Genomic DNA, 23,407 nt, shown 5'->3' with positions numbered 1-23,407 from the left:
GCCCTCCGGGGCAGACCCAGAACACGCTGGAGGGATTGCATATCTAATCTGACCTGGGAACACCTTGAGGTCCCCCGCGAGGAGCTGGAAAGCATTGCTGGGGAGAGGTACATCTGTGGGGCCTACTGCCCCGCAACCTGGCCCCGGATAGGTGGATGACAATGGATGGATGGATGGATGGATGGATAATCATTCATGAAAAATAAACTCATGTTTTATTGTTAAAAGAAAGGTCTATTATGACCATTTATAGTCATTTTTACTACAATTAAGTATCCTTATCTTTTTATTTTATTTTACTATTATTACATTTTATTCATTTATTTGTTTGCTAATTATTTATGAGTGCATTTACAGTAAAGATCCACCATTACAACACTTTTTTGTGAACGGGTTAAGGTAACGTTAACGCACCAGTCGTTAACGGAGAAAGAAACTGAGCGCACAGATAAAGTTATGCATCGTATATCCGACATTTCTGCTAGCACGTGAAGGCAGCAGCTCCACACAGGCCCGCAGCCGCGGTCGGTCGACCTCGGAGCTTTTCGGTTGTCGTCAAGCGGTTCGCGCGCCAGCGGTCACACACGTCGAGATCGGGCAGGTGTCGGTGCAAATGACCGACCCTCCGTGAGAACGAGTGTTTTATTTTCTTTACGGGCTTTTAAAACCACCATGACAGACGTGTGGAGTTCTCGGCTCTGCTGCAGTTCACCGCCCACAAATAACAACGGCAGCAATAACAACAACAAATCTTCCTGATATGTGCCGTCCCTCGGCCCGGGCGGTCTGTCGGTTCCGCAGGAGGACGTCGACGTTTTTATTTGTTTATACAACACTTGCTACCATTTTTTAATCTCACACTCTTATCGGAAACCACCGTTGCAGCGACGTCCCAAGGAGGGACATCCCCCTGGTGTTTATTACAGGAGAGGACGCGCCACAGACCAGGGAGTCGAGTCAGAGACCGACAAGAGCAAACATGTTCGAGGCAAGAGGAATCCCCTACATCCTGCTAGACATAGTCTGTCTCATCCTAGGTATGTATCCAAATGCTTTTTCTACTGACTGTGTCTTGCTGCTTTTATTGATTTAAGCCGATTTGTGTTGTGATATAATCCCACTGTTGGGGTATTTATCGGCTTGCCATCACGTGAAGGGAGTGGTGAACGCTCAGTAGCACGCGAGTGTCATTTACTGGGTTAACATGGTTTTATTTTAACCTCTAATAATGCCACTAATCCAACAACATGCCATTTGCGACATATGTATGGCATCTTTACAAGGAGGCTTTAAAGTTGCTGTAGTTTCCTCCTCCAGCATAATTTAAGAACTACATGTTCTTTGTTTCCATTGTATGCAAATGAGTGCAGCTCAGGGTCTTTTCACTTGTTTAAGATGCCCACAGACATCTAACTGGATATTAATGAAGCTATTTACATGAGTGTAACAATATGTAATTATGTTAATAATATTGAAACACTTGCCCCATTAAGCTTATATAATTGAGAGTATTGCCACAATATATGTTTTTCTGTGCAACCAAACGTGTTTTCTAACATTCATACAACGTGTTGCTGAGAATCAGTTTTATAAATGGCACCACTGCCTCACAGGCTCATATTAAACCCACTCACATGTTTTCCCCTCACAAGATCTAAAATCATTACATGGGAGAGCACCCATACTCATATCAGGCCTCAGATAAGACTAATTGTGAACTACAGTTTTATTTTTCCATTTTTTTAACACTGTTTCAAATGTTAAACATTTTCTGAAAGTGAGGCAATGCTTTAATGTTTAATAATTTTTCTCACCCAGTGCCAAAGTCTTTTATACCTCTATACATTGTATGAAGGCTCATAGAGCTGTACGTTTCAGTTTTGGCATGAACGTTGTGTCTCTGGGGCTTAAGTGCTGTTAATTTGATTATGCATGATCAATGCATACCCTGACTCAAACAGTGAAAGCTTCCCCTGCACAGTCCACAGTATGTTTTAAAATGATGTGTCTCATATTTTAAAGATCCCCTCCAGACATGTTTTTAAACTATATGTTTTTTGCCTCAAAAACTTTACATTAGTCCTCTATTGAAAAATAAAAATCTATGAAATATTGTTCATTTTGTGAACGGAGGGGTCCTTTAAGATACTGCTTAGCTACCAAGGCTACAGACTTTTTTACATTGCATAATTTTGTAAGTGCCTTGTGCAGTGTGGGGCAGTATGACTGTACAAACTCAGTGTGCCAGTTGGATGCAGACGCAAACTGGATTATTATACCATCGACAAAGACTATTAGATTATATGTGAGCATCCGCAGTAATCTGTTTCCAGATGGTCTCCAACAGTCATGTGCTAAACATGCACGTACATATAGTAAAATTTGACTTGTAAGTTTGATAAATGTGAAAGCTGAAAAAAATGTTTTATTTTCTAAAGTGCAAGGATGGAGTGTATTTGTCCTGGTTTGCTTACACAGTTGATTTAATTTGGATTTTAACACACTTACTGAGCAGGCAGCCAAAAAGTCTTCATGTTTTTATGTTACATTATCCACATTTTTCTTTCCATCTGTTTGTCCATTAGTTGCAGTTTACAAGAACAAGTTAAAGTGTAACACGGCTGCTTGCTGCAGTTATAAAGTGACTTGGGGGTCACGCTGTTGGCCTGTGTGTGTCTCTGTCCCACCTTTTTGGCATTTCCAGCTGTTGTGGCCGATCAACTGTGCATGGCACAGCTGACGGTGCCAACAGCTGCAGAAATGGCAGACAGAGCAGAGATACCAGACTGCATTAAAAAGTAGTTTATAGGGAGTTAGTGTATCTTTGTGTGATGTCATGTGTTTGTCAGTATTCTGTGGATGTGGCTTGTTTATGTACATCTCTATAATGGACCCTCATTTTCTGCTTGAATGGCAGAGCAACTGTGTCTTGTCCCCACAACACAATGGGCTAAACAGGCCAAACAAGCAGAGAAGTGACAGCAGCATTATGTTCAGCCTTTGAACTGTCAAGACCTATTAGCATAATCTGTTATCTTTATGGTATTTTATCTATGGGGAGTGCTTAGCTTATGTCCACAGCTCCTCTCACACCACTGTGTGTCAGTGCCCCAACAAAAAGCTTCTCAGTCCTCCCTGCTGAGAAACTACCCAGAGATGATAACATCCTACATTGTTTGGTGTAACGAAGTTGTGGCTGTCGAGTGTGCTTACTGTGTAATGCATAATGCTGCAGAGAGTCTGACTGAGGCTCCGTGTCAAAGGGTATGACTGTTTTTCTTATTGTGAACAAATCTCACGAAGAGACCAAAACTAACAATGAATTGCTCTCACTGAAGCCTCCTGTCTATGCAGGCGGATGTAGCTTATTGTTATGTGCCATCGTTGTCCAGAAACTATTAAACACATCAAAGGGCCACATTGCAACACTGGACAACATGTCTATAATAAATGGATGAGTTTATGGCACATATACCTTATGTTATTGTACTGTAAATACCAGAGGTGAGGACTCAAGTCACATCACTTGGACTCGATGCAGACTGGAGTCAACAATTGGTGACTTTAGACATGACTAAATCAAAAATGATACACAACTCTACTTGGATTTTATCCCCAGTAACTTGTGACTTCCTTTGGACTTGAGGCTTTTGACTTAAACATACTTGATACTTCTCCCAAGCCCAAAGATTTAAAATGTTATATAAAAAGTGTACCATGAATCAGTTAATTTTCTCTCATTTCCTGAATTAGCTATCAACAGCCCCTTTTCCACCGCAGGAACTTTTATCATTTACCCGGGATTTTGAAAAACATCCGCATTTCCACCGAAATTACCTGGGGGGGGGGGGACTTTCCCTCAACCCCAAATTTAGCCTGTGCTGGCGCTGATCTCCTCCCCACACACACACACACGCCTACACAACACGGTAACCGGTGAACAGCCGAGCGGCCCCGCTGGAAACAAAGTGAAGATAACTCAAAAAGGACTCGAGTTGACGGCAGCTACAGTTGTTACTGTAAGTGACATTAACACGTAGCGAGTAAGAAGCCAATACTTTATCAATACATGTATTCAGCAAGCATGAACATGTAAACATGTAGGCAGTGATATTCACTATGCTTCGTCCACAGTCTCATCCACCATCACTAACGTTATGTCTTACACAAGGACAGCACGCTAGTTCGGCTGATAGTGAATTGTTACTAATAAGCCCAAATGACAGCTGTCTGTATGTAGACTAACTTAGTTTGACACTTATCTTAAAATACTTTTAAACTTAGCTGCTGAGACAAACAGCCCCTAATCTCTACACCAGCATGTAACCAGCCAAGCTGGCAGAGCCAAACATAGGGCACACGCCAAATCATCTACTTCATCATTTCATTTGAATAAATTTTCCGGAACTTTGAGGTACGGTGGACACACAAACCACACAGATTACCAGATATTCTTTTACCCAGGTAAAGGAATTCCTGGAAATAAAAGTTCCTGGAAATGTTGATGGAAAAGGGGCTTTTAATGCTTTTTATTTCCATCATGGCGACACTTAATTTTCCAGATCCACTTTGTTTGAACCAACCGACAGCATCCTGTCAAGTTGCAGAACAGAGACCATGTTGAACTATTTTACATTACTGAGCACTAAGAGAAAAAAATGATACCAAAAATAATTGTGTCCACGTGCAAAAACTACACGGTGGTCAACGAAAATCAAATTGCAGTATGCAAAGCATGTACCTCGAAAATTACAGAGATTCAACAACTTCCAACAATCTTGTTTTAACAAATATGTAGATATTAAAAAACACTTTCATGATTTTTGTAAAGTTATTATTATTATTATTATTATTATTATTATTATTATTATTATTATGATGTTAAAATGGCATTGCATTTGGTGAAGAGCTCTTTATGACTTGTTGAGGACTCAAGGTCTAGGATGAGGGACTTTGTAACTTGTGACTCACAAAACAATGACTTGGTCCCATCTCTGGTAAACACTCAATACAGTGCCAAATTGACAGCTGACAGTGCCAAATAAATGCAGTATTATATATTTATGTCTTCAGTAGGAGACCAACACTGCTGGTTTTGGACTTTTCATTGAATTTGATGACAAAAGAAAAATAAATAACAAAGACAGTGTTATCCTTTAACTGGGCTGCTACAAAGATTGAGGTCTTTCATTTCTGTCACACAGATTTTATTTGGCAGTTTGTCATGACACAAAAAATCACCATTGTCCTCCTTATCATCGTTAGTTCACTCCTGTGTGAAAGCTGACAGACTTAAAAACCTCAACACTTTGTTTCGGGACCTTCTCTTTCTCTGCCATGCATTTTCCTTTACCTCTTTCAGTGGTAACTCCTCCTGGTCTCTCCATCCACAGGGGGTCTGCCTCTGGCAGCCTTTAACCTGGGTAAGATCCGTCCCTACCAGAGGGGCTTTTTCTGTAACGACGAAAGCATCAAGTACCCTTTCCACTCCAGCACAGTCACCTCGACAGTGCTCTACACTGTGGGCTTCACCCTGCCCATTAGCTGCGTAAGTAGGAGTCACTGAATTATCCTTCTCGTGGCAAATATGTTGACTTGTCAGCCGCAGGTGTATAAGTGCACTCTCAGGTGTGCTGGGGTTTCGGCTCTGTTTTGGTGCATGCTGGTTTACTGGCACACCTACGTGGAAAGCTGCCATTATTATCGTTATCAGCTACACTTGTGCTTTTCCTGCAATGGCAAGTCAAAATGTCTGCTGTGAGAATGGTCTGTTGGGATTGTACATTAAAGGACCAATACATTTCAAGAGCCTAATGTAGGATGTATTCAGAGTGTCAAGCTTCCTGCTTGATAACACAGACCAGTGTTCAGTGGCTGTTAACAATAGCACAGCTACCTGGTATTGAAACTGGACGCAGACAGTGTGTTTTATTTAGTTCTGCTACTGTTTCAGTCACGTCAGTGTGAAGCTTGTGAGATCGCTGGAGGTGTTCAACGTCACCTCCTACAGCTCTGTATCGAAGGCTAAAGGCAAGGGAGGATGTCCACTTAAAAACAGTTAATACAAAATAAAATCCTAAAATGTTAAATTGTGTTGCGTCCACACACACTTGTACACACATACACACACGTTTGTGAAGGTCACCTTCAAGGAAATTAGACAGACCTACATTAATTTCTTGGAGACTTACCTTAACCATAACCTCTACCTGCCATTTCCTTATCCTAATCTTATCCACCGACGCCAAAATAATCTTTTGCTGTGTTGTGGACATGGCTTTGGGCTTTAAAGCTTTCTGCAAAAAAGTTTTGGTTTATTTTAAGTATCCTATAGGTCAGTTTTTTTAGTTTTGCTTTATTATTTTCAGTGAACTGTTTGAGCCTTTAACATTAGGGGTGGGAATCACCAGAGGCCCCACAGTAAGATATTATCACCGTACTTACTTGTGATATTCTGGGTGTTGCAGTGACATATATTGCGTAATTTTGTGACTCAGTACTGATTTTCAACTGTAATTTTTACTGCTGCACAGTGTATCTAGTGGATGGAATAAGCAATTGATTTTTTTTATTCTAATAGGTCACCAAAAGTCTAATTTGTATTTTCAACATTAACAATTTATGTAATAAAAAATCAATATTTGTCGTCCTTTTATCGTTACAGTATTGCCACACAAAATATTGCAATAATAGCTGTATAGATTTTTGTCTCCCACCCATACTGAACATTTGGATCAGCCAACGCACAAATTCGGTCTTAAACAAAAAGACGCTGTAATAAAAGAGCTATTTCTAGTTCAACAAATAAAATATGGATAAGATGAGGTAAGGCCAGGCAAAGTTTTGCTTTTAATTTAATCCTTTTGTTTGATTTTAATCTATTCTGTAAACTTTCTGTGGCTGTTGTTAATTAATGCAACAGCTGTGCAGGCTGCATGCTGCTTCCCTCTGTCCCTTAAAATAGCTGGAATGCTCTTCTGGAAGAGAACAATTGTTATTTGAGGACGACAGACGCAGAAAGTGCTGCTGGTGTGGTGTTGGTGTCTTCTCTTCCATCTCTTGTCTCTGGTCTTTAATGTTTCATGAGTTATCACAGCTCCAATCTGTAACACCTCTTGTCAATGTCTATTGTTTAAATCTCTTCATGGTTTACTGTCTGCCAAAGGAAAGTGTGGGAAAATATGTGGAAATGTGAGAGAGGAAGAGGTTAAATGGTCGGTTTGCCATAAAGAAGAAACATCAAGCGGCACTTTGTCAGAGAGGAAGTAAATGAGATGGTGTGTAATGTACGTTTGTTTCAATCACGTACAGTGCATGTGTCTGCAAGGCCTGTTTCCTCTCACTTGCTGTGGGTTTGTTGGTGAGAATTCAACCACCGTAACTGAAGCCAGCCGAGAAACACAATCCCTGACACCTGGCGCTCACGGCCTCAAAGAAAAAGTGATGAGGGCTTAATAACTTGCTCACAAATTTAACTTTTGTGCTTTTATGTTTGACTTTTCTCTTGTGCACATCCACTCCTTGTCAGCATTTAAAGATCTGGTTGCTTTGCCAACACTTTAACCACTAATATTTTCACACTGATGTTCATGAAAGGTGGCGAGGACGCTGCCACCTTCAGAGGATGCAACTTCTCACACGTGGCTGCTGTCTCCTGCTCTGCACAGGCACACAGTATTGCATCATGGGAAGGGGTCCAAGGCTCACTGTCGTATTCTTGTAACCTGTATTTTTTCCTTTGTTTATTCTCTCATTGCTTCTCTGCTAGCTGGACTCCCATTTATAATACTCACCTCGCTGCACCGTCCTTTCCGACGGGGCTTTTTCTGTAATGATGATTCAATCAAGTACCCGCTTAAAGAAGACACCATTTCTGCTCAGTTGTTAGGAGGTGTTATGATTCCGGTCACAATAATCGCTGTAAGTGCATCTGTTTTGTTTTCTGCTAACAGTTCTGTTTGTGCACTACTCACCTTTTTTCCACTTCTCTTAACTTCTCTCTTTTCTCTTCATCCATGATTGCTGCTGAATACATTATTCTGCAATAATGTATATGTTTAATTGCTTACATACGCCTCCACTACCATTAACTCTAAGCTCATTTGCTAACTGCATGTTTAAAAAAATGTTTCCCAGACTTTGTGGTTTTGAGAACTGTGACCTTTGATGATGAACCAGCAAGACCTTTATTTTGAAACTCACCAGCTCCAAATGATTCTGCAGCCGCTTCAACAGTTTGCATGAAGACCGTAAATATCACAGATGTGAAACTCTTCACAAGCAGCGCAGTGGTGACCTCGGTCTCTTTATGCTGAGTGGAATTGAAAAAATGTGACCGCACTTAAAGACAGACTGTCAGCTCAGTATAGAAACAGTGACAATATCCTTTCAGACTTGAAAAAGTTTTACACAAACCTGTACTGCAGGATTTATTTAAAAAATAGACTTAAATTTTATACATACAAAACATCTTTAAGTTAAGGTAAAGCAGCTCACCTCTAATCTTAAGTGACCCATCAAGGAAGTTGATACTTCTCTTATTGATAGAATTAAAGGTACAGATAGCTGAGCGTTAGCAATAAGGGCTGTCAGCGGCTTTTGTTGTCAGACGAATGGAAGGCCTCTGGGCCTGTTATCTGTCAGCAGCATTGTGAAACAAACACATTCACATGCACTTAAACCTCGTCAGGAATTCATGAATCATTCTTACGATGTGTCATACAGCATGAACACATACGCACAGGCTCAAAATATTTTACTACGAGATCTCAGCATGATTAATTTAAGCTTTAAGATCAAACAAAATGATTGGTATTTTAAAGTGGACATCATCCTGTTGCCATGGTATTTCCAACATCTGTCTATCTGTTTGTCAGATGAGTGTTTCTCAGTGATGTTTTGGAGGGTTTACTTAAAGGAATAATTTGACATTTTGGAGAAAAAATGTTTGCTTTCTTGCCAACGTTTTCAACAGAAGATCAATACTATTCTCATATGTGCTTGTTAAATGTGAAGCAATAGCCAGGAGGTAATTAGCTTAGCTCAGCACACTGGTTCTCAAATTATGGTACATGTACCACTGGTGGCAAGCTCTCTTTAGTGGTATGTAGAAGGAAGAAAAAACACTTAGAGCACTTTAACACTGTGTGTCATATTTACCTCTTCACACACACAAACACACACTGGTGGCTGAGGCTACCATACATGGTGCCACATGCTACTCATTAACCATTCACTCGCATTCACACACCGATGGCATATGGGATTCAGTGTCTTGCCCAAGAATACGTTGACATGCGGGCTTGAGGAGCCAGTGATCGAACCACCAATCTTTCGATTAGCGGACCAGCTGTTCTACTTCTGAACCACAGCTGAAAATCCTTAAACCTAGAGATCCCTGAAATATTATTTGCCACCCCTGTAATATCTTCATTTCGGTATCAGCCTGCTACATAGCCACATTCATGAACCGAGTGTGTGCAAACGCCCACGACTAGTTACGAGCTAAACTGTGATGGCAAGACAGTAAGTGGAGGTAAAATTATTGGTTTAAAAACACAGCAATCATGGCTCCAAACAGGAACAGAAGTGCGGATCAGGAGAATATTGTGAGCAGGCCTGTTGATACTAGGGTTGCAACAGCAATATACCAGTTTGAAGGTAACCGTCTTTAGCTGAATGGGGTAGTCCTACACTACTGTATATTAAAGCCGATTATTGAGAGCCTAATATTTTCTGAGGTTGAATGTTGTGTAAAAAATTTGAGAACCACTAGCTTTGCATAAAGACTGGAAACAGGGGAACAGGTAGTCTCTCCGTCTAATAAAATGTGTTTCCACCAGTTTTCTGTCTTTATGCTGAGATAACTGGCTTCTGGTGGTAGAAGGAGCATACGAACATTAAAGTGGCATTGATCTTCACACCTAACTCTCCGCAAGAAAACAAATATGTGTGCATCTCAAAAAGTCAAACTATTCCTTCAAATGAGAGCTTAGTGTGATTTTCTTTCTTCTTTTTTTTTAACCAGACCCATTATTCTAGACTCTGTTAGTGATGATGAGCGTAGGGAATATATCACGCTCTGATGTTAATTTCATTCAGTTGCATCTTTTAAGTTTCATTTGGAGTTTTTGTGTTTATGTAAAAATGTTTTAACTCTGTATCCTTTCCTTCCCCTCCCCCTCACAGATGATCTTTGGCGAGTGCCTTTCAGTTTATCTAAAGCGCATCAAATCCAAGTCCTCTTTCGGCAGCTACCTTTCCTGTGTATACAAAGCTGTCGGTACCTTCCTTTTCGGTGCCGCGATGAGCCAGTCTCTGACCGACATAGCCAAGTACTCCATCGGCCGGCTCAGGCCACACTTCCTGGATGTGTGCAAACCTGACTGGAAACTTATCAACTGCTCATCACAGGCTTATATTGAAGACTTCCACTGCAATGGAGATCCAACCATGGTCAATGAGGCAAGGTATGTACTGCTCTACATTAAAAGTTATAGCGTTGAGTTTGAGTGAGCGTTTTGAGTCATTTTTCAACGTTTTATGGTTCCAGCTCCTCAAATATGAAGACTGGATGCTTTTCTTTTGTCATATGTTTTAGTAAACTGAATAAATTTGGGTTTCAGACTGCTTGTAGAATAAGAACAGAACATCAACATAAAACCACAGATTGAGGCGTTGGGAAATTTTAACTGGCATCTTTCACTATTTTCTTACATTTCACATACAAAATGAAGTGATTTAATTGAAAAAAATAATTGCCAAACTTACTGATGATATACCAATCATTAGTTGCAGCCCTATATTAACTAATGAATGAATGACTTTAGATGGTTTCCAGAGTTCTCAAGGTCATGGGAAATTAGAAGATTGAGTCACCAGATTTCATGGTCTGTATGTACAGTGCCCTCCAAAAGTATTGGAACAGTGAGTCCAATTCGTTTACTTTTGTTGTAGACTGAAAACATTTGGGTTTGACATCAAAAGATGAATATGAGACAAGAGATCAACATTTCAGCTTTTATTTCCAGGTATTTACATCTGGATCTGATACACAACTTAGAAGATAGCATTATTTGTAATGGAACACAAAATTTTTAGGTGAGTAAAAGTATTGGAACATATAAACTTAAAATAGATTAAAGTGAATGAGACTTAATATTTAGTTGCAAATCCTTTGCTTTCAATAACTGCATCAAGCCTGTGACCCATTGACATCACCAAACTTTTGCATTCTTCTTTTGTGATGCTTTTCCAGACTTTCACCGCGGCCTCTTTCAGTTGTTGTTTGTTTTGGGGGGTTACTCCCTTCAGTCTCCTCTTCAGCAGGTAAAATGCATGCTCTATTGGGTTTAAGTCCGGAGACTGACTTGGCCAGTCTAAAACCTTCCACTTCTTGCCCCTGATGAACTCCTTTGTTGTTTTGGCAGTGTGTTTTGGGTCGTTATCTTGCTGCATGATGAAGGATCTCCCAATCAGTTTGGTTGCATCTTTCTTTAAATTAGCAGACAAAATGTTTCTGTAGACTTCTGAGTTCATTTTGCTGCTGCCATCATGTGTTACATCATCAATGAAGATGAAAGAGCCCGTCCCAGAAGAAGCCATGCAAGCCCAAGCCATGACATTACCTCCACCGTGTTTCACAGATGAGCTTGTATGTTTGGGATCATGAGCAGATCCTTTCTTTCTCCAAACTTTCACCTTTCCATCACTTTGGAAAAAGTTAATCTTTGTCTCATCAGTCCATAAAACTTTTTCCCAGAATTTTTGAGGCTCATCTCTGTACCTTTTGGCAAATTCCAGCCTGGCCTTCCTATACTTCTTGCTAATGAGTGGTTTGCATCTTCTGGTGTAGCCTCTGTACTTTTGTTCATGAAGTCTTCTGCGAACAGTAGATTGTGATACCTTCACTCCTGCCCTCTGGAGGTTGTTGCTGATGTCACTAATAGTTGTTTTAGGGTCTTTCTTTACAGCTCTCACTATGTTTCTGTCATCAACTGCTGATGTTTTCCTTGGTCTATTTGTTCGACGTCTGTTGCTTAGTACACCAGTGGTTTCTTTCTTCTTCAGGACATTCCAAATGGTTGTACTGGCTATGGCCAATGTTTGTGCAATGGCTCTGATTGATTGTCCATCTTCTCTCAGATTCACAATTGCTTCTTTTTCACTCATAGACAGCTCTCTGGTTTTCATGTTGGTTCCACCTCTAAATGCAGTCTGCACAGGCAAAACCTATCGTACCCAATCTGAAACTGAGCTCAGACATTCAGTGCTATTTATTGTTTGAATAATCAATGTAATTGGGAGACACCTGGGCAACAAAACACACCTGTCAGTCACATGTTCCAATACTTTTGCTCTCATGAAAAATGGGTGGGTTCAAACAAAAGGTGCTATCTTCTAAGTTGTGTATCAGATCCAGATGTAAATACCTGGAAATGAAAGCTGAAATGTTGATCTCTTGTCCCATATTCATCTTTTGATGTCAAACCCAAATATTTTCAGTCTACAACAAAAATAAAGGAATTGGCCTCACTGTTCCAATACTTTTGGAGGGCACTGTATAGACGTCCAGATAAGCAACTTCCAGTCAGTGTTTTGGGTCACTGATCCCCTTGGACTGACGGGACATGACGCTGATAAACCTGAATTTATTAAGGCATTGCGAACATTCAAGTTCAGATAAGGTCACAAAACAATTATTAGAAATGTCCATAAAACAAATAGTTGTTTAACAAGACATAAATGCATACAAACATATAATCCAAACACACGTCAAATTGCATTGACATCTATGAAATGCTGCAACATCTTTCTATGCTGGTCTGGTCTGTGGGCTATGGGCTGTCTAATGAGCGAGTGAAGTTAGTAAGCATTAGCGATTAGCTTATCCACAAATGCCTGAGTAGTGTGTGTGTTTAGTAATGTATGGCTGTGTCACTGTATCAGCCTTCCCATTCTAAACTACCTAAAGACAGTCATGGAAATGGGGTGAAATATTATGGAAAAGGTTGAGAATTAACTGGTAAAAATGTGTGGAAATGCTGGATTTCAGCTGCTTGCTGTTGAAATGACCTCATTTAAATTTGTAGCAGTCCAGGTTCTTGTTTTGTTGCTGAGCAGATTAACCAAATCTGAAGCTAAACTTCAGTGCTCTCCATTGTTTTGTAACAAGCTGTGGTGTAAGTACAAAGAGCAAAGGTTAAATGTGTCCCTGAGCGATGTATGAATGATTGTGTAATTCATAGTGGTGATAAAACTAATACAGCACGCCTCTGAAGTTGTGCAACATTTAGTTTCTAGTCAGACTTCTGCTCACGAATGGTGTGTGTTTTCAGCAAGATGCAGTTTGAACCATTTACAGCACACGAGACCAGGAGGATTGAGTAATATCACAGGAATGTAAAGCTTATTTTGATTTAACGTCAGTATCCCTTATCAGCCCAGAGCAGAAGGAAGTATAGTGGGAGGAGAGGATATCCACTTCTCATTATAATGTAGGCACGACCACCGAGACCAGCAGTAATTATAGAAGCAGAGGCTTAAATAGTGATATCAGCTGTGCAGATTGTATCAGAGCTAAGAAGGGTTTATTATGAGCCGAGAGGAACTATTGCTCTATTCAGATCTGCTTTACTGAAAGGTGAAGCAGGTTTTTCTGCTTATAAGTAAGAGTGTGTTGCTTTCCGCCTCTCTCGAACAGTTTCCCTGAGCTGAATGAAAATGTGCCTATTCACCCCTCTATCCTCTGAATTATCTCATGGGCATTACCAGGGTGTGGTGCAACATCGTTGATACTTCCTGGAGCCCCATCACTGTCTGCAGTCTGTTTATTTTCATGTCACATATTGAGACAAATATTTATCAGCAGTCCATAGAAGGATCCAGCGATTTGATTAATGTCAGGACACATTATAATTCCAGCTCCTATGTGCCTGTGTGTTTGAGGTGGCCTGTTAGTCACTAATAGAGATAATAAGCAGCAGCAGGAGGGGAGTGGGTAGGTCGGGATCATCTTACTGTAATATGATTCCTCCTTGCCTCAGTTTAACTTCCCTAGGACAGAGGAGACAGAACAGGCCTAGAGCTGTATGTGTGTTTGTTTGAATTTAAGAGGCAAAGATGTCGAACTGAAGGTAATCAAAGGTTGAGAGTGTGAAGAAGAATACCTCTCATCAAGGACACCCATTTTTTATCCAAACGGGTACTTTTAATGTACGAGTGGAGTCCTCACAGGGTCTGACCCACCTGCAGTTTTAATGGGATGCGACAGAGGATGTTCAGAGGTCGGCATTATTATTTAATATGCCAGTTTGCTCTTGTTACCAGGATCTTTTTAATCAGCCTGTGATCGTCGATTATCAAACATTGTTGATGCTGAAATGGTTACTTGATAAAGTGTTTACCTTCCTATTACTTAAAAGAATTTAAAAAATCTGTTACGAATACCAAACCCCAATTTTACCTTCCTAAAGATTTGAGAATTTTCTGCTAAACTCTGTTTTTTATATGTTAAATTAAAAAGCAAGCTGAAAAAACACTTTGTGATGGACATTATTCACCATCATCTGAAATTTCACAGACTAATTGACTGGAAAAAAAAAAATTAACGATTGAATCTATCCTCTGAATTTTAATTTCTTGCTATCTCAAATTGTATCAGTGTTTCTTTTGAAATGTAACAAGACTACAAGGCCGCCCACACCAAGAACAAAACTATAACAATGACTATAAATGTATCATTGTAAAAATCATTCTAGTTCAAGCGGATGGCGGATCCCACACCACAACTGTAACGATGACAGTGGCGAACCATATTGCTGGGATCACTTTAAGAGTCATTTAATGAGCGACAGGAACACTGATAGTCAATCAATCAATCAAAATCCATCCAGATTTACAGAGCAACACACTTGGAGCACACAGTGCAAGTTTGGTGCCTCTGCTTAATTTAATTCAATTCAATTTTATTTATAAAGTCAAATATCACAAAGCACAATTTACCTCAGAGAGCTTTACAGCATACGACATCCCTCTGTCCTTGGACCCTCACAGCGGATAAGGGAAAAACTCCCCCAAAACCTTTAACGGGAAAAAAATGGTAGAAACTTCAGGAAGAGCAACTGAAGAGGGATCCCTCTTCCAGGACAGACAGACGTGCAATAGATGTCGTACAGAACAGATCAACATAATAAATGTGCAGTGATCCATGTCACAATGATAAATCGAGAAAGGGAGAGACAGAGAGAGAAAGTGAGAAGGAGAGAGAACAAGAGAGAGTAGAGTAGTAGAGGTATGACTAATAATAACAGCAGTAGTAGGAGGCATCAGGCAGGACCAAGGCAGCAGTGCAACCACAACCAACAATCCAGGCGTAACTGCGATTCGAGGGGACCTGCCAGACAGTGGAGCACAAAGGCTCCAGAGAAGAAGCCGAGTTAGCGATATGCAGTAACAGGTCATGAATGTCAGCAAATGAAGAAGAACCAACTTCTCACAATCTAAGGAGAGAGGGAGAGAAGGTGCTCGGTGTATTATAGGAGGTCCACCAGCAGACTAGGCCTACGTCAGCCTAATTAGGGGCTGGTCCAAGCCAAGCCTGAGTCAGCCCTAACTATAAGCTTTATAAGAGGAGCCTGATGCCTTGATGGTTCCACAGAAGAGGAGCCTGATAGCTGAAGGCTCTGGCTCCAACTAACCCTGCGTTCTCAGAGCGCAGTGTTCTGGTGGGATAATATGGCACTATGAGCTCTCTAAGATATGACGGAGCCTGACTGTTTAGAGCTTTGTAAGTGACAAGAAGGATTTATTTATTCATTTATTGTTCATCAGTGTGAATGCTCACATAGTCATCTGTATAGTTAGCACTCTTGGTGTGGACAGTCCTTAGAGGGGAACACCACATAAATCAAGAATATTTTTCCATGGCCTTGGAAAGTTCACACGGTGGCGCTTAAATCTAAATGCTAACATTTGCTAATTAGCACTTAACACAAAGAACAGCTGAGGCTGATGGGATGTCATTAATTTTGCAGGTATTTCATCATAAACTAAAGTATTAGATTAGTGAAAATGTTGACCTGTTAATGACATGGGATAGAAAGTTAGATCATCATCAAAGCTATTACATTTCATCCTCTGGGAAACATGAACATCTACACCTAGTTTCATGGCAGTCCATTAAATAGTTGTTGAGATATTTGAGTCTGGACCAAAGTGGTTGACAGTTACATTACAGTGTGTGTGCGCGTGTGTTCATGGTTTTTGGGACGTGGTCCAGACAGCAGTATAAAACAGCACTGTCAGTATGAACAGGAAATAGATTGAAGTGGCTGGCGTGCTTCTTCGTAGCAGCCACTGTTCACCACATCACTCAACGTTCTTCTCACAAACAGCTTCTCTTAAATGCATCAAACACAAACCTTTCAAGGAGCATCGACTCCACCTCAAGACCTAAATAAGGGTGTGTGTCTGACTAATGCATAAGTTATTTCTACGACAGTATGTCTCAGTGTCAGTTTTTTTGTTTGCTGCAGATTAATTAAGTACATAACAGAGTGTTGAGCCATGTTTTTGTCTTTCTGTTACAGGCTGTCCTTCTACTCCGGCCACTCCTCTTTTTCCATGTACTGCATGTTGTTCCTGGCTGTAAGTACCTGAACCTGTTTTGATTTACATTGATATAAATCACTGTTTACTGGCACATTGGGTCACACAATAGGAAACTCTGGACATTCATATCAGCTCTTAAACACATTAGTGATTATAAATAAGAATCGATTATAGTCCATTAGCAAATCAAGCTTGTGAACAAATGTGATATTGATCCCTTTATCTTCAAGGAATAGTTTTGCATGTTTGAGAATACTCTTATCTGCCTTCCTAATGTTAGTTATATGAGAAGATCGATACCACACCCGTTTGTTAAATATGAGGCTACAGCCAGTTAGCTTAGCATAAATCTGATCATGTGAATTGTCATTTTTACCCTTTTGGTTTTTGTTTGAATTAAAAAAAAACAGGGTTGGAAATTAACTTATTTGTCCACCTTCCACTGTGGCTGGTGGATTCCAAAATCTACCAGCCACTCAATAGATTACCATTGTGTTTTTTGGCTGGTGAGTGAAGCAAGTCTAGCAGCCACTTACATATTTTACCAGTATTTGGCTTATTGCTGGTGCTAATTTCCAACCCTGTTAAAACATACATGGTATAACCTGTTAATAAGTGAGCTTTAGAGGTACTGGTTGGCTTATTTCGTAACTTTTGGACATTGCCAGGCTACCTGGCTCCCTCTGTTTCCAGTCTTTATGCTAAGCTAAGCTAACAGTCTCTTAGCTGTAGCATACAGACAGACATTAGGAATGTGGCTAGAAAAGATCCCTTATGTGTAAATGCGACATTACATTCTCGTAATTGGAGCGACTCAAAAGGGCTCAGGATTCTAAGAAAGGCAGGAAGCCCTTTGTGGGGTAGAGAAGAATGCTACTGTTGTATTAACATACAAAGGCTACAGGGTAGAGTTTCAGTTATAAATGTGCAATGTCAGTTACCTCAACAATGGCACTGATGTGACAATTTAAAAGAGCGATTACAAGTTCAATGGAAAGAAGAGGATTGTTTTACACATCGCAGAATAACTTGACAGATAAAAAAAAAATCTTTGTATTTAAATTACATGGGGAAATAAATGTAACAATGGATTTGAACTTCATCATATAAACGAACAAATCAAATACACAATTAGATGTAGTGTAAGCTTCCTTTCCCTCTCAGTGCGACACATTGGTTCCAAAATATGAGGCTAATTTATTTTGACGTCTTGTAGGTGAACTGAGCCTTGGATGCTTCTAGCTGCTTGTTAGCAACTTTCTGTGATAAAGAAAAACATACTGGAATAACACAACATAAACTAGATCTTACAAGTTAAAGAGGTATAAATTCAAGTAGCTGTTTCAAAGAACATTTATTGTTTCAGCATGGGTTGCGACAACGTTGCCCGTGAATAAACAGTGTGCATCTGCTGTGTTGACTTTCTTCAACAGCAACAGCACTGACGTCCCATTTTAGCAGTCGCAGTCACTGAGCTTATTTGTTATAATTGACAATCTTTGATTAACCTACATATTTATTATATAGTTTAGCTGTTCACCATAATTTGGTCTTGTCCACTGATGTTTGAGCAGCGATGTAGCCGCTGCAAGACGACCTGCCGAATTTAAACACATGGTTGAACTCTCCATATGAAGAGAGTTTTTACACAAGACAGATGCTTTCTAGTCATAACCAGATATGAGAGTGGTATCAATCTTCTCATCTAAGTCTTGGCAAGATAGTAAAAAAGTGTATTACCTAAAATGTCAAACTGTTTTGAACTGCAGTGATTCAACTTTTCCTTGTATGCATTGATGACCTTTTTTGATGACGGTTGTTTTTCTGCCCAGGGAGGTGCAGCATCTTTGAGTTCCTTCTGTTGTGTTTATTCAGAGCTGAATTTACTGCCCCGCCCTGATAAACTTTATAGGCTGCTGATTCCTTCAACACCAGTAGATATAAATAGACACAGGGACAAAGTCCTGGCACCAACATAAAGCTCCCTCTCCCTCAGTACGAAGTGGAAGTTCAAGTATGAGAAGCAGCGTCTGACGTTTAAACATTCACCTACAAACCTGCTTTTCTTTTTCTACGCAATTAAACGACAGCATTTACGGCATAAATGAAGTGCCTCAGGAAGAGAATCTGAATGAAGCGGCTAAGCTTGTTTGTCCTCCAGACATGCCCTGTTTTTAACATAGATAATAGTTTAGTGGTTTGTGCTACAAAGGAGAATGACATTCAGCTGGCCTACATTGGTGCTCCAGGGGCGGTGTGATATTCAGTTATCAGTTAGATTGTGAGAAATATCAGTCCAATAAACTGTACTTCTATCAGTAACACGAGTATTTTAAGGTCATTCGGCAGAGGGAAGTGTGGCCTGCAGGAGTTTCTCACCCTTTTAGAAGACAGAGGAGGAATGTAGACAAAGATCTGATAAAAAAGAGGATGTTTGTTTAATTTATTAATGTATTTCTCACAGTTTCTTGATGATTTATTTGTCTCTGGTGTGGTAGTGTTGGTGTAAATACACTGAGTCACCTGCACATCACTGCAGCTCGTTTTCCTACAGAGACGCTGCCCAGTCCGATGATCATCCAATAATCCGTGTCCCCTGTGTTTCTCTCAGCTCTACCTGCAGGCAAGATTCCGGGTTGATTGGGCGAGGCTGCTGAGACCCACAATCCAGTTTTTCTTGATTGCTGCATCAGTGTTCACGGGATTGTCCAGGGTGTCTGATTATAAACATCACCCGGGTGATGTGCTGACTGGACTCCTGCAGGGTGCCCTCATGGCCATCCTGGTGGTAAGTCATGTGTCCTAATCTGACCTTAAAGGAATGGTTTGACATTTTCTTTATTGAAATTATTATTTTGGGGGCGTTTTCTGCCTTTATTAGATAGCGATAGTAGAAAAATAACAGGAAGTGAGGGAGAGAAATGCAACAGATGTCCCAGGCTGGATTTAGACATAGCGTAAATATGAAACTACAACCAGGAGATGTTATGCAAAGCATAGCGTGAAGACTGGACGCAGGGTGAAACAGCTAGCACGGCTCTGTGTATGTAAAAGAACTGCTCGAACTTTCACAAACAGTTGTGGGTCCTTGTAGAACCTCATCGCTCATGAGGAGAAGCCAACAGATTTTGGTTTCGGGGCTTTGATATACCAGCTTTATTTCCACTTCCACCGGCAGCTATGAATGGATGTAGAGACGGCCTTGAGCATCTGTTTGCATATCAACATGCAAACAGTGCCTGCTTCACCACCGGTCAATGACAAGAACAGCAAAGAAGAAGTGCAACAGCTGTCATCAGGCTCCACTGCTACACACAGCTGTGGCTATTTACAGCATCCATAACCACTGTTCATCACCTGTACCTGTAAAGTTCATTATGACACTTTTTACATACTATACTATGACTTCATTCAATTTAATGGCATACTGTATCATGACATTTTGACGTTTTTTGACATGCAGTATTATGTTTTTATGGACTTTTGAACATTGTCATGACTTTTTGGTGACACAATATGACTTAAAGGACATTTTTGGTGACTTTATGAATGACATACCATATTATGAAATTTTTGACATGCTGTACTTTGACTTTATGACATTTTAATGGAATACTGTATTATGAAATTGACTTTTTTTATGAAATACTGACTTTTTTGACATACTGTAACTTTAAATGACATTTTTTCTCACCTATTTTTATGGCATGCAGTATCACTTTTGATTTATGACTTTTTGTGACACTGACTTCTTTTTAATGACATACTACATTATGACATTTTAACATACTATACTATGACTGACATTTTCATAGCATACTATACTATGAAACTTTGACTTTATGATGACATACTGACTTTTTATGACTTATGACAACTATATTTTTCATAACAAATAGTACTTTTTTTGTCTGATTTTCACGACTTTTGTGATATACTTTGACCTTTTCTAATATTTTATATATAAAATGTTATTTTATGGCATACTATATTTTAATGCTTATGACAGTTGAATGACATTTGTTAGGACATACTACATCAAGAACATTTTGATGACTTTTTTTTTGGCATATTCCTTATAATATATTATACCATGACTTTTTAAAGACTTTTTGTGACAGTTTTTGCAATATATTACTACTGCAATTTAATGACTTTTTATGCCATTTTTAAAAACTTTTTGAATTTTTATTCAATTTTTTATGACATTCTATATAATTAAAAAATATAGTATACTATAACTATGCCTTTTTTGATATGCTACATCATGCTTTATTTTTTTAATTTTAATTTATTTCATGGCATACTGTACTATGGCACTGAGAGTGCCAGGCTCACTGTTTCTCCCGGTGTCCAGTTCTTTTTTTAAGTTAACTACCTCCTGTATGTAGCTTTCTATTTATCATACAAACATGAGAAGTGTTAATCTTTTCATCTGAGTCTCTGCAGGAAAGCATATTTCCTAAAATACCCAACTATTCTCACCAAGTTACTGATTGCCCTTGAATTTTTTTTAAACGAAGCACAGATGTAAATAATTAAGCCTCACACTCCTGTATAAAAACATTCTTCCTGTATCTTGCAGGTCTTCTTCGTGTCTGACTTTTTCAAGCCGTGCAAAGAAAACCATGAAAAGGCCGACATCCCACACTCAACTCTGCAGGAGACCCCAACAAATGGAAACCACTTTGAGAGTCCCAACTAAGCTAAGCCAAGAGGTGGAGGGATGACGTCTCTCTGCTCTGTCCAAACGCACACCCAGGATCCCAGCTCTCTAGCCTTTCATCTCACGCAAACACTCCTCCCCGAATACCCTGCATGGATTTTAAGTTGACTCTTACTTTAAGTAAGCCAGCTTCTGGGAGCTGCACCTCAGGCCTGTTTTTAAGATTTTAAGACTTTTTAATTTTAGGCTGTCTTGTCCGCCAGTTCTCCATCTGGGCCCGACTACCTGTCCAAGCCTTGTAGATATGCTGAAGTGACTGTGACAGATGAAGGTTAGGGGCTAGAGATTCTGTAAAGACGGAAACAAGTTAGCATGATTCTACTGAGCTGGTGGGAAGACTTGCCTGCACGCACCCACTAAAGGGTCTGACCACTGCTGGGAGAGAGAGGAGGGTTGGAAACCTGTGAATGTAACCTTGCTTTGTGCTTTTCCTGACCTGGAGTCAGTCTGCTCAACCATCTGATTTAGGATCAGTTTTTGGTCCAGCACCCAGAGAGACGGCCGAGTCTCGCAGCTTCCCTGCCTTAGGTCCGGTGTTAATTAAAGGGCTAATTATAAGAATGTTTCCTTCTCAAGGCTAGAACGTGCTGGAGACTGAAGCTGATCCTAGACCAGAGGGCAAGCTGCTTCACATGTGGAGCGGCTGCCTCCAGGCCACTGCTGTCGCACTCTCCAACTGTCTAACCTTATAAAGTCAAGGACGGAAGGTAGCTCGACTTGTATCATGTTGAGTTAGAGAGTTGAAGAGTAGATGGTTAGTCTAAGTCCCGTGTTGCCTTTGCTGGACTGCTACTGCTGCTATTACAGCCCCCTGTGTATCTAAGAACTAATATACTTCAAGTGAACACACAGTGTTCTTTTGTATAATCTGTACAAATCAGCATACAGACTTTTATTGAAAAACAAAGTGTTACAAATATGTACAAATGTCTAAAATAAGGAAAAATAAAGCCATTTTACTCATTAACATGAACAGAAACCTAAGTGTATTATGTCACGAGTCTTCACATGAAATGAAAGCATGTCACGAGTCTTCACATGAAATGAAAGCATGACTTGATGTTAATTTCCCAGGCAGAAATCAGAAAAATAATGTAAATTATATTATGAACCACTCTGCTCTGTACCAAAAATAAAAGCATGAATGTTCAGTGTATTCTCTCCATGCAGATGAAATCACCTCAATGAAAAACACTTTTGTTTACATCCTCAGACATATGTAACGCAGCTCAGAGATAACACAACAGGACGTTACAAAGTTTTGGCTAATTTTCCTGATAAATGCCAAGGCGGATCAGAAAAATGACCTGGAGGACAAATAAATTAAAAGCCAATTTAACTAACACTTGGGGAAGGAACGGCACAATATTTGACTCCAGTGTGACCAAAAAAAAAAAAAAAAATGACGAAGAGGTACACCGGTGGTTAATCATAACTCAAAGGTCAAAAACAGCGTTAATCCTCGAGCGCTGCTGCTCTGTGTTGGAAGCTGCGAGGTCTTTATAGGTAGAGACTGGCAGCAAATACAATGTCTCTCTTGATCTTCGTTATTCCTACAAAAGAGGAAATCAATTATGTAACTATTTTTTTAATCATACACTTATTTCAGTGGTGTTTCACCTGCTAAGTCAAGATGAATTTACCAAAATACATTTTGCGGTAACTGGTAAAAATGCAGTACGTTGTACAGCTTTAAGGATGATGATGTACGTATGATCAAATCACAAAAAAATTTGGTGATGTCTTCATTTTCTGTTGCTTAATCCTTTCCGCTCTAAAAATCACAATGTTTCTTACCTTCAGCGAACTTGTTCTCCAGCTCAGTGTTGCCTATGGCCTTGGCTGCAGAACACATTTGTCTCAGGACCTCCTCCAGACGACGCATGCAGCGGATGATGCTCCCTACACCAGACAGATGCGTATATAAACAGAGTTCAGTGTGCGTAAAACAGTTGTTTCAAACATTTTAATGACATTTAGTATTAATTTATGCTGAACGTTCTTGGAGGAATGTAGCTTCTCCTTACAGGTCTGTAATTTCAACATAACGTCAAATATTTTTTCAGTGAA

General features: G+C 39.9%; 2 protein-coding genes across 3 annotated transcripts in view; one reads left to right on the top strand and one right to left on the bottom strand.

The window, feature by feature from the left end:
- Window positions 1-547: 547 nt before the first annotated feature.
- plpp1a (phospholipid phosphatase 1a) lies at window positions 548-22,300 on the top strand. 2 transcript variants are annotated; one of them, XM_033646804.2, is made up of 6 exons: window positions 548-1,037; window positions 5,394-5,548; window positions 10,189-10,469; window positions 16,590-16,647; window positions 19,223-19,399; window positions 21,197-22,300. In XM_033646804.2, the coding sequence occupies exons 1-6, from the start codon at window positions 980-982 to the stop codon at window positions 21,314-21,316; spliced, it is 849 nt and encodes a 282-aa protein (XP_033502695.1). In that variant the 5' UTR covers window positions 548-979; the 3' UTR covers window positions 21,317-22,300. The 2 variants fall into 2 exon arrangements, with proteins under 2 accessions (XP_033502695.1, XP_033502696.1); XM_033646805.2 differs by lacking the exon at window positions 5,394-5,548 and adding an exon at window positions 7,769-7,920 and having other exon boundaries at window positions 834-1,037.
- mtrex (Mtr4 exosome RNA helicase) overlaps window positions 22,192-23,407 on the bottom strand; it is a 25,275-nt gene continuing 24,059 nt past the window's right edge. Inside the window, exons 26-27 of the mRNA XM_033646801.2 lie at window positions 23,135-23,239; window positions 22,192-22,890 (exon numbers count right to left, since the gene is read on the bottom strand). Coding sequence (XP_033502692.1) covers window positions 22,838-22,890; window positions 23,135-23,239 — 158 coding nt within the window. The 3' untranslated portion in view covers window positions 22,192-22,837. The remainder of the gene's footprint in view (window positions 22,891-23,134; window positions 23,240-23,407) is intronic.

Source organism: Epinephelus lanceolatus, chromosome 19 (assembly GCF_041903045.1).
Source record: "Epinephelus lanceolatus isolate andai-2023 chromosome 19, ASM4190304v1, whole genome shotgun sequence".
In the NCBI taxonomy this organism is placed as follows: Eukaryota; Metazoa; Chordata; class Actinopteri; order Perciformes; family Serranidae; genus Epinephelus; species Epinephelus lanceolatus.
This window is presented reverse-complemented; position numbering and strand designations above follow the sequence as displayed.